Source organism: Bactrocera dorsalis, chromosome 4 (assembly GCF_023373825.1).
Source record: "Bactrocera dorsalis isolate Fly_Bdor chromosome 4, ASM2337382v1, whole genome shotgun sequence".
Lineage (NCBI taxonomy): Eukaryota > Metazoa > Arthropoda > Insecta > Diptera > Tephritidae > Bactrocera > Bactrocera dorsalis.
In genome coordinates this window covers 65,221,339-65,233,989 of record NC_064306.1, presented here as the reverse complement: position 1 = coordinate 65,233,989, position 12,651 = coordinate 65,221,339, and the positions used below count along the sequence as shown (strand labels likewise).

General features: G+C 27.9%; 1 protein-coding gene across 3 annotated transcripts in view; it reads left to right on the top strand.

Annotated features, from left to right (window-relative positions):
* The window catches only part of LOC105225200 (negative elongation factor A), a 29,257-nt gene extending 18,012 nt beyond the window's left edge, over positions 1-11,245 (top strand). For all 3 annotated transcript variants that reach the window (XM_049455885.1, XM_019989869.3, XM_019989868.3), the window contains exons 3-5: positions 453-705; positions 786-1,842; positions 5,043-11,245. In XM_049455885.1, coding sequence (XP_049311842.1) covers positions 453-705; positions 786-1,198 — 666 coding nt within the window. In that variant the 3' untranslated portion in view covers positions 1,199-1,842; positions 5,043-11,245. The remainder of the gene's footprint in view (positions 1-452; positions 706-785; positions 1,843-5,042) is intronic.
* Positions 11,246-12,651: the final 1,406 nt, after the last annotated feature.

Here is a 12,651-nt window from a genome sequence, read left to right as displayed (position 1 = left end):
TGATATCGGCCCACTATAGCATGTAACAACCAATACAAACTGATCGATAAAACTCCAGCTCTTATATGGAAAACTTCTTTATTTGACAAGATATGTATATTTACGAAATTTTGCATATATTATTGTCCAGAGCAACGAAACAATCACCGAAGAAATCGTTCGGCTCGCACTACTCTGGCTTATAGCTGACATACAAAGCGACCGATCAAATTCAGGTTCTTGTATGGAATCTTTTGTGACGGTATTATAGCATTGGGGGCAAATCTTTTAATAATTCCATTCTTTACGTCTTTCACGTAGCGACTTTCTTAAATTTTTTTTGTAAACTCGTAGTAATAGTTCCTCCGTGTTGTACTGGGGGTTCTTTCAAGGAAATTTATAGCACTAAAGTCATTGAAATACAGTGGTGTTGTTCAAAAAATATTTTGCTAATAAAATATGTAATTTTCCAGGCCAAAATTGCGGCACGTCGTTATTCACGCTGTCTTGAGAAGCTCGGATTCCGTGTGCGTTTTCAAAATTTCCGCGTGGTAAATGTGCTCGGCACATGCAGCATGCCATGGGCTATTAAGATTTTAAATTTCTCGGAAAGATACAAGAAAGAAGCCAGTTACGAGCCTGAGTTGCATCCCGGTGTCACATATAAGCTGCGTTATCCCAAGGCCACTTTGAAAATATTCTCCACCGGCAGTATAACTGTGACTGGTGAGAAGACTAAACAAATTAGTTTGTTTTACACATATAATTTATTAATGGACCTGCTTTCTTTTCTCACAACAATTTAGCTGCCAGTGTTGCTAATGTACAGGCTGCCATAGAACATATATTCCCGCTGGTCTATGAGTTTCGTAAGAAACGTTCACCCGAGGAGCTGGAACAGTTACGCATTAAACAGGCCCGGGCCGCATCAGTAGATGTAACGGAACTCGAGGAGGTGCTAAACAATGACGTTGTCGTCGAAACGGACACAACCGCTGTGCCCACATTGCAACGCCGACGTGCAAGCAATAGCACGCTCAATAATTTTAAACAAAAGCGCCGAAGAATCGGCAGTGATATTGACTTTGATGGTGACGATGGTTCGCTGGTAGCAGCTGAAGAAATCGACGATCCCACAGCAAAGGAAGCAGACGATAATATTGTGATGTACGATCCGGATGATTTAATTGAAGGACCCGACGATGAAGATGATCTTTAAATATCAAATGTGATTTGTGGCGATTTGAGCACAGCAGCACATTCATGCATGTTTGATTACGTATTATGGTTTCACAACAAATTTCTATACAAATACAGATATACATAAATAAAACAAAGAGAACAAAACGGAGTTTATTACAAATTGCCAATATGTAATGCAAAGCGAATTTTAAGCATTAAACAAAAACAGCAATGTTATATAGAACATATATAGTATATAGAAAAGGAATGACAGGAAAGCAATCTAATTGATTTAATGATGACAACACACTCAAACTACAAAAATATTACAAAAATAAATATTTCAACACATCAGAAACCAAAACAAATCAACTTAGTTCTAATCAAACAAATGAAGTTTGGCGTTAAACAAAAAATGAAAACATAATTTCTTTATTTTTTGTGCACGCACAACTATTTACATATACACGTACATGTATGTATGTGTGCGTATATTTTAAGAAGCCAACACCATCATGTATACATGGATATTAGTAAATTTGTGCACTCCAAATGTCGGTGCTGAGGTTTCGAGTTCAATACGCTAATGTCAACAATTATGCAATGCAAATGTTGGGAGAAGTGTGCGAACTGCGATCTACTATGGGAATTGTGAGCCAAATAACTACAACTATTTATAAGGTAAGCCCTGGCAATGAGCTACTATGTATGTATGTACATATGTGTGTTTGTCTATAAGGCAGCATAACCAATAAGCAGTATTGTTGTAAGCATTTAAAGAAAGTAGAATCGTTATAATGTAAAAAAACTATTTATTACCTCACTAAAAACTAAAGTAGTCCAAAATTTCTTAGTTTTCTATAATAAAAATACAACGTTTTGTTCAGTTTACATTATTAAGTCAAAATTGGCTTGGACAAGTATTTAGCGCACTTTAAAAGATCAGTACGGAAAAATAAATATTATTAACACGTGGCGTGAAATTTCTCTGATATTATATGTAACTTGGTTAATACTTAGTGGAATAACCGTTATTCGTTATCACCGCTTCGCATCTGCGTGGCAAGCTCAAATTTTCTTTGCCCAACTTTTTCTTTGACATCATTCCACAAGTTCTCGATCGGGTTTAGATCAGGACTTTGCGCTGGCCAATCGAGAAGTGGAATTTTTTCTTGCGCAAGCCAGTTTTTTACCACATTTGCTGTATGCTTGGGATCGTTGTCGTGCATAAAGATCCAGTTTACAGGCATAATATCATAGGAATATGGCTCCATTGTATTCCTCAGTATATTAAGGTATGTAAATTTATCCATATTCCCTTCAATCTTTACTAGGGGTGCCAGGACCAATCCGGTTTATTTCAGTTTCGTCCGTAAAAAGTATCCTTTTCCAAAAATTTAAATCTTTTGATCTATGGCTATGAGCGAATGACAAACGCGCTTTAATATTTTTTTTCGACAATAGCGGTTTTTTTCTGCTCACACGTCCATACAAATTATTTTCATTTAAACGTCTTCGTACTAGTCTACTTGACACATTTAAGTCCAATTCTGCACTGACTTCGGCCATAATCGCGCGTGAGGATTTGAAAGGATCAGCTTTACATTCTAAGCATTATTTAACTTTGTTTTGTTTCAACAAATTTGGATCACTCTTAACATTTTTGATGGCATTGTACACCATTTTTCTTGAACATTTTACCATTTGAGCAATTTTTACTTGATTTGTACCGTTTTTGTAAAGGTCCCAAATAATTTTTATTTTTTCAATCGAACAGTATTTCCCTCTAGCCATTTTATTAAAATTTGTAATATTACTAAAACTATTGAATACAAATTCACAACTGAGATTAATTCTTTGTTGGACCAAACACAACTAATGACCGAAAACTATAAGTGCGCTAAATCATTGTCCAACGAATGTATGAGGAAATGTAACAAAAACAAATTAACGGTATCTGAGGGGAAATGATAACGGTTATTTTCCACGCATTTAAAGAGGCGACAGAAGCAATATTGATCTACTAATAACAAATTCATGAAAATATCGCTCTCTTAAAAGTAACGGTAATATTTCTAATTATGAATGCAAGTGCGCTAAATCTCTGTCCATAGCTGTATGTGTGTTTGTCTATAAGGCAGCATAACCAATAAGCAGTATTGTTGTAAGCATTTGCAGAGAAATTCGGGAGTGTTTGTGCTAAAAGTGTTGCGAATTTTTTGTATTTTTTTCTTGGTAAAAATTAAATTTTTTTGTTTATATTAATTTTTGAAATTTTTTAATTTTTAACTCCAATTTTGGTATTAAAAATTGAAAATGTAATATTTATTTCAAGATATTCGATTTAAAAAATGAAAACTTTCTTTTTTAAAATAATAAAATTTGAAAATTTTATTTTAAATTCCAAAAATTGTATTTTTTGAAATTGAAAATTGTTTTTTTTTTAAATTTAATAATAAAAATCGAAAATCTAGTTTGAATCGAAAATGTCGGGCAAATGGAATTTTTAATCGAAGATATTGGGATTACGAATTGATATTTTTAGTTCCAAATCAGATTAAAAGCTTTAATTTATAATAAAAATGTTTAATTGAAAAATCAAAATTAGTTTGAAAATTAAATTTTTAAATAAAAAATTTTAATTCCATTTTTAACTCTAAAAATTGTATTTTTTGAAATTGAAAATTGTTTTTTTTTTAAATTTAATAATAAAAATCGAAAATCTAATTTTTAATCCAAGTAGTTGAAGTTAGGAATTAATAGTTTTATTTTTAATTCCAAAATCAGATTAAAAACGGAAAATTTAATTTTATAATAATAATTGAAAATTTTTAATTGCAACATCAGAATTAGTTTCAAAATTAAATTTTTAAATGCAATAATAAAAATTTTAATAAAATTTTAATACCTATTAACTTAAATTAAAAATTGTAAAAAAAACTTTAAATTTAAAAATTGGTGTAACGAAAACAGTAGACCAAAAATCAAAATAGTCTCTTTTTTTATTAATTTTTTTTTTAATTTTAAATAATTTCTTTTTTAATTAATTTTTTTAATCTTAAATATATGTATATATTTTTTTAATTTTAAATAATTTTATTTATTTCTTTATTTTTTTTTCATTTAAAATCATTTATTTTTTTTTTAATTTTGAATAATTTCTTTTTTTAATTTATAATTTTAAACTTGGGATTCATGTTTTTTTCAATCGTCTATTTGGGATAAGAAAATTGTTTTTTCATTTTTCAACCAGATTTTTGGTTAAAAATTGGTATTTTAATTTTCAAATCGATATTTGGGACTTCAAATTCAAAAATTATGTTTAATTCAAGATTAAAAACTAAAAATAAGAATTTTATTTGCAACCATGACTGCTAGTATTTAATATTTTGTTGAAAAAAATTATTTGTAAAAAATGTTAATTGTAAAAAAAATATTTTTTTTTAATTATAATTATAAATTTGTGGTCAACATTATTTTTTTTTATAAAAAAAAAAATATTTTTTTTAAATTATATTTTGGGATAAGATATTTTAAAATTATTTTTTTTTTAAATCTGGTATTTAGGATAAAAAAAATTAATTTTTAATTTTTTAAAATTATTTTTACTATGATTTTTGGTATTACAAAATAATAATTAGAATCTTATTTACAACGCACTGCTAGTATTTAATATTTTTTTTTTAATTTTGTTTGTAAAAATGTAATTTGTAAAATACTTTTTTTTATTATAATTATAAACTTAAGATTATTTTTATTTTAATCTTGATTTTATATAAAAAAAAAATAATTTTTTAATTTATATATATTTTGGGATAAGAAATTTTGAATTAACAAATTCTTTGTTTGTATGCTAATTTATATTTTCTTACTTTCCGCAGGTATTTTTTAACTTCCAGTGTGCTTTGCTTAGTTGCGTCGTCGTTGTTTGCAGCACTGATAACTTGCAACAGTTGAAGGCAGAAGGCAGCGAACGGAGCAACATTTAAATTAAATGCTTGGCTCGTGCGAATTCCGCGAACACAACTAAACCACACGAAAAACCAATATTTGTTAATTTACAAACATATTTGTAGCGTTTTACTATGTATGCATACTAATTTCATTCGTACTCGTACGCCAACTTACGCTTGGCCGTAAATTTAGTTTTAAGATTTCGCTGATTAGCTAAGATTAGTTTAAAGAAAAAACATTGTAAGGACTATTAGCACTATTACATACATACTGCATATGTGGATGTGCGTTCATAAGTGAAAGAAAGAAAAAACCACCGCAAAAGCATAAACAATTAAACAATTTTTATTTAAACACACGCTGAAGAATGTCAAACGCTAGCATAATTTATTAAAAACACTTTATTAACTAATGGTTTAGCATGAGAGCTCATGCGTGCATTGCGTTTTTACTTGTTCAATTATGCATTGAGTAGAAATTTATTGATTTATTTAATGAATGAATAATGTAAAAAAAACAAGCATTTTATTTATTAGAATCGATTTGAGTTGCTCTTAATTATATTAATTAATTCAATTGTTTTGAAGCATCAATTAAACTGACAGAATGCTTGGAGGTGAAGTTTTTATTTATATATATGTATATTTGTAAATATATATACATAATTATGTATAACAGCATATGTATTTAATTTAATCATATCATTTATATACCAACCATTATTACTTTCATATAGAATGGCAATCAAAGACAGTGAATACTGTTATGCTAACAGCCAATAGCCGTCAGGCATAACTAACAATAACAAAAACAAAACTATTTAAATAAGACATGTAATTTATATAAACGAAAAAATCAAAATGCAATCATATTGTTTGCGTAAGAACGTAATTAATTAATTAAGTGTTCTTCTAGATGGTACACTAATTTATATATACATATATATAGTATATATATATTTAAAGAAAAAAAGCGAGTATATCTTCACTTATCTGGTCACACTCAAACCAATTACCTACAAACAAACAAACAAACTATAATAGACAAACTAAAATCATATATTGTATTTGTTATATTTATACTAAGCACACACACACACACACACACACATAATCACTAAACAAATTAAACTTTAGTTAAGTAAGTAAATTAATTTTCAACATTATTATGCAATTTTGAAAAATCTGCAAATGAAAGGCAAACGGTTAGTACTTGATGCTAGTAAGTTGCTAACATTGCTGCCTGTCAAGTAAGCAAGCTTAATTAAATACATTAATTAATACGTAGAAGGCGGTGTAATCACTGTTAGACGCTGAGATCTAGCTGTGGTCATTTTGAAATTGTCATTTTGACTAAGTTAGCACTATTTAAGGGAGTATTCTAGTCTAAAAGCATGATTGAGGTAATTTTTGAATCAGTTTTTTTTTACCAATTTTTAATTCCTTATTTATTAACATTACAAGAATATAAAAAAAAAATAAGAACTGGAAAATTAAAAATGTAAAAAAGTAATAGCTGCTGAAGTGGGGATCTAAGAAACTTGGCATGTGACCATATCTACCATTTTAAAACCGTCCTAGCAATCGGGAACCAAAAGAAAATTGTTAATCTGGAATAATGTTTTTGTTGTTGAAGCGACTGAATTCTGCCGCGTCCTTGAATCAGTCCTTGGCACGATTAAAAATCCGTTGCGGTTACATAGACCCGACTGTCGTGGGCAAGATCTATTCAATTCTAAAATAATGCCGCAATGTCTGGTTCTATGGAAAAGTGGAAAGATCTTTTTTGAGCGAGATGGTGGCTGCCTGTAAAAGAAAAAGAAAAAAAACAATTTTCGTAACATTTTTTTGAACTTTTTACATTTAGTAGAAAATGAAAATCGCAAATAAGGCTAGTTCCAGACGTAGACAAGTCTATAAAGCATTGTAGACTCTAAAAATGTCGGGTTAATCGGTGCTGAGAAATCGTGGCTATCGTTTTGAAAGAGGCAGTATCGAGAAAAACGCGATTAAAGTAGTTACGACCAAACGACCGAACCAGTTTGGTTGCTAGCAAAGTACTTATATCTCCGAAAATAAATATCAATTTTGAAGAATCTTTTTGTGGACATATTCTTGTATAATTAAACTTTGAAAATATAAAATAAAATCGTTATTTTTTTTAGACTAGAGTGCACCCTTAAGACTTCGAGTTTTTTTTTATCAAACAAAAAAGCCAAAACTCTCATTTAAGCGTTTATTTGCATATAAAATGCACTTTTGATGCCAGTAAATTGTTTGACAGTTATTTGCATATTTTGCAAACACATACATACATATATGTATGCCGCTATATGTATATGCCGCGTAATTATTGAGTCAAGACTATAAATATGCTGATTCGCTTGCGCTGCAGTGAAAAATACTCGCGTGTGCCCGTCAACTCATAGCAAATGCCAGCGATTTATGCCTTGTAACTAAACAAATACCAATGGCGCATTGTAAATTAGACAAATTGCGAGCATAATACATTTGTTTTTGTTCCTCTACATTTAATTATTTAAGTGTTTATGGCATGCGCACGTTTGCATAATCCAATAAAAAGATAATTAGTTAATTGAAAAATGTATTAGCAGCAAATCAAAGCAATCTTTTTCTTTTTTTGTTCTTCAACGTTAGTAATATATATTATTGTATATGTATGTATTAAATTTTGATTATTAAATGCGAAATGACCAAAACCATATAAACACATAAACTTATGTATGTACTTTGAATTATCACTATATTATTTAGGCATACTAAGAGCAATGAACTATTTTCGCGTAAATTCAACGTTTAAGCATTTTGAGTATTCGTTAATTAACAAAAAAAAAATATAAAATATAATAATTGCAATATGTGTGTATATATGTAAATGTATGCATATAGAATGTAAAACTAAACAACAAAAAAACTATCACAATCATATACAAAAACACACACATATACACTCTTACACATACATACTAACAACCTATACATATGAGAACGACACATACTATATATATAAATACATATACATACATACATATACTAAAAATACATATGAATATTTAAAAAATTTAGTTGTAAACACAAAAGTTTAACCGAAAGAAAACTACAAATTATGAAAAGCAAATTCCTTAGAGCAAATAAAATACATACATATAAACAAATTTAGTAACGAAGCAGAAAACAAAATTACTCGAATTATTAAAAAATCTAATGACTAGTTTGTATACGCAATGATTTGAGTGGCAACAACTGATTAAGAACACTAAAACAAAAACAAGAACATGAAACAAATACAAAAAACAAAGAAGACTTGTAAAATTGTAAAGGATTTGTGTAAGGCGTAAGTTGAAAGGAGCAAACGAAAGCATAAGTCAATCATAATTTGTAAAACTCCAAACAAAAACAAAAAAGAAGAGTCAAAAACAAAATACGAAAGTCTGCCTGCATTTATACGAAGCCCATGCGTGGCGGAGCATAACTGCAAATAATTGAATGCATATTAAAAGTTTGTTAAAAGTAATGTACAATGCAATAAAAAAAAGAATTGCAAGCGTATAAAACAAAAACAAAAGAATTGCAAGCATATAAAAACGCTAGCTCCCAATTGCAGCTGTTAGCGCTGAAAGTATGCTGAATTTCCACAGGCAATTAGATGCACGTACTTAGCAGCTTGTGTTTAGGTGTATGTACAAGCTTAAATAAACATTTAAAAATACAGTTGTTTGAGGAAATGGAAACTGCATTACGTTTAGAAATACTTTTTGAAGCGAGCGAGCAGAAAATGCATTAAAAAATTAAAAAAAATGTATTATATAATAATTTTATGCGCATTATTTATTGTATGCAAGCATAAAAAAATTATAAAAAATGCAAACTCAACAATTAAAAAAATTAAAATTGTAACAACAACAAATTACAAAAAGAAAAAAATTATAATTTTTGTTGCAACAACAAATTTCGAAAGAAAAAATAATATTATTTATTACAACAAAAAATTATAAAAAATATTACTATTTGTTACAACAACAAATTACAAAAGAAAAAATAATATTATTTATTACAACAAAAAATAATAAAAGAAAAATAATATTATTTATTGCAACAACAAATTTCGAAAGAAAGAATAATATTATTTATTACAACAACAAATTATAAAAGAAAAAAATTAATAACATTTGTTACAACAACAAATTATGAAAGAAAAAAGTAATAACATTTGTTACAACAACAAATTACTGAGAACGCTGTCTGAAAAAATCAATCAGTAGTAGACTTAACACTCACGTGGAACGGCATTTTAGACATAACCACCTTACAAAGCCGAAACAACTTTAGCAGCAAGCCAAAAAATTAAGCATAAAAAATAAATTAAATAATAAATATAAGGTGATATTAATTGACAAAAAGCTATTTTGTAATATGTAAAGTTAAAGCTACGCAAAAAAAAAATATAAAAAACAAAAGCAAATAGGAGTAAATCAATTAATGGCAAATGCTGCACCCATTACTATGTTTTTATACTCTTCTTTAATAAATCAGCAATCATTGACTAAAAATCAGATTTCTGCCAGCAAATCAATTGCTGTGGTTGAAATCCTTTACGACTTTCACACGCTTGGTTTCAACACTTACACATTGGCGAGGGAAACTCCGTATTTCCCAAGTGTTTTTTGTACATTATTTAACACAACAACAACAGCTGGTTGCCACCACTAGTTGTTTTCGGTGGCGTAAACCGAAAAAATTGTGAAAAAAACTTGAATTACTGTATGCATAATCAAATTAACGATTATTAAGGAATGAAATAACTGCCTTAAAATGTAAAAAATAAAATATTATAGAAATACAAATGAACAAACAAAAAATAATTCAAAAAAAAACCTAGCTATAACGAAGTATAACGAAGAAGTTAGCAGAAGCAAGTTGAAAAATATTATTTTTTTTCGTATTTTGTAAATTTGTATTTAAGCATAAAGTTAAAAGTGTAAAAGAAAAATTTGATTTTGGCACTCTTGGTAGCAATGTTCAATTCAATTTGCGTAGCATTACAATTTTTTGTTTGTTTGAAGTGTAATTATTTGCGTTTTCGTTTTTCTTTTCACTCAAAAATCGAGCTTTATTTATTTTTATGCATTTTGTAAAGTTAATTGTTTACTTTTACAACAACAACAATACTATAGTAGTAGTAATTTAATATAATAGAAATATTGTAATTGAAAAGGGAATACAACAAATAGTTTTGCTTTTCTTTTTTGCCGTAAAGACTGCGTTATACCAACCAAGAATGAATGAAACAAATAATTATATTTAATAAATAAGAATTAAAAAAACACGTAAATATACAAATGAAAACAAAAAATAAAAATAAAAAAATGCAAAACAATACTATTTACTATAACTGTAAAGTAAATGTGTATTATGTGAATTCACAAAGAACTCACGTAAATGTAATTTAATGAAAATAAGCGAGGAAAAGTGAACAAAAACAAAAAACAAAACAAAAGTGAAAGTCAAAGTGAGGAAACTAGTTGATAAGCCAAATTACAAAACAAATTAATGAAGTTCTAGCAATAAAGGAAAAGCCTTAACATTTGAGTATATATTTAAATAAATAAAAAACAAAAGTTAAAAATAAATGAATACAAAAACATTACAAAACAAAAAATGCTTGAAAATGAAAGTTTACATACACACGTTCGACAATTTTTGGGTATCAAAGCAAGCAAGAGCAAAGGGAAATCAAATAAAAGAGGGAAATTGAATAAAAGTGGGAAATCAAATAAAAGTGGGAAATTTAATAAAAGTGGAAAATTGAACAAAAGTGGGAAATTAAATAAAAGTGGGAAATCAAATAAGAGTGAAGAATTGAATAAAAGCGGGAAATTAATAAAAGTGGAGGCAAAGCACTTGAGTCAGCAATCAATTCGCTAATAAGAAAGGAATTCAATTCAATTTATTACATATTTTTTGAGCTTGCAAAGACGATTTAAAAAATTAATTGGTCCTTTCGTTTTATTTCAGTGTGTGGTATCGACGCATGCGCTTGAAAAATGAAAAATGTATTAAAAAATTAATTGGTCCTTTCGTTTTACTGGTGTGCGTACAACAGTATACATATGTGCACATGCAAAATAAAATTTCAATAAAAACTCGAATTCAAAATTCTGAACCCTTTTATTTTGTTTAAAAATCTTTTGTTCAAAAGTCAACGCCTTCCAAATAAAAAATATTCTTTATTTATTGAATAGGCTATTAATTGGCGTTCTCGCACTATTATCTCTACACAAACAAAAATTTTATGTAAAAATACCGAAAACTACTAACATATTAGCAATAATTAAAAAATATATATACATACATATATAAAAAAAAATAGTACACTTGCATATACATAAATACATAACATACATATAAACATACTTACATTCAAGTAGTATATAATGTATAAATAAAAAGTGAACTTTCAGTGGGCAATAAATAGATTGTCGAAAATTACAATAAATTATTGGTTGTTTTACTTTTTGGTATTTTGGTCTTGGTTCCCTTTGTTTATGCCGTTAGATATGTATGTGTTCTCTTTTTATTTTGAATTTACTATATACTCTCTTTGCTCCTTTTTGTATTTAAAAGCAATTTTATTTCAAATTTCATACTCACAGAATGGACAATTTTTTGGCGGTTGTTGTGATTACTTTCTCGAGACACTTATCAATTAGACGCTATGAAAGTAAAAAGCCACACTTATGCTCAAGTAATTTTTAATTATTTCGATTCTTACTGCATTTAGGCGAACTTGTCAATGAGCTGAGACAATTAAGTGGTTAAATCAGTGCTGTTGTTTTTCTGGTTTTAGCGATATGGATATTTTTTCTGGTAGCATTGAAGATTTTTAGTTTTTCTCAGTGTATAAATTTGAAGCTGACCACTGCTATAGGCGTAACAATCGTTGGCAGAATCGTTTATTGAATCATCGCTCAATTTAGCTTACGAAATTAGTATTCCCTAGTTGACAACAATTATTTGTGAATAAAATAAAAAGGAAGGACTTGAGTTAAAAAAAATCCCAAATAATATTAACAATGAAATTTTTAGTGTAACCAGGGTTGTAAATAATGCATTCAAAAATTACAATATTTTTGAATTTGTGATTCCAAAAAATTTTATTTAAAAAATATTTAAAATTTTCGAATCCTAAATTTAAATTTAGATTTTTATAACCTAGCATTTTGTAAATTTTTTTTATTTTATTAAAAATATTATATTTTTTAATTTCTGATCCTTAAAATTTTCGAATCCCAAAATTAAACTTAATTTTTATAACCTAGCATTTTGGACAAATTGTCCGAAGTTTTAGATTTGTTGTTCAAAGTTTCGATTTGAAAAATAAAATCTTTTTAATATGTGATTCTGAAATTGTTATTTAAAAAATATATTTATAATTTTTAATCCCAAATGAAATTTAAATCTTTTACTGTAGCATTTTAGAAAAAATTTTTGGATTGAAATTAATGATTTAAAAAAT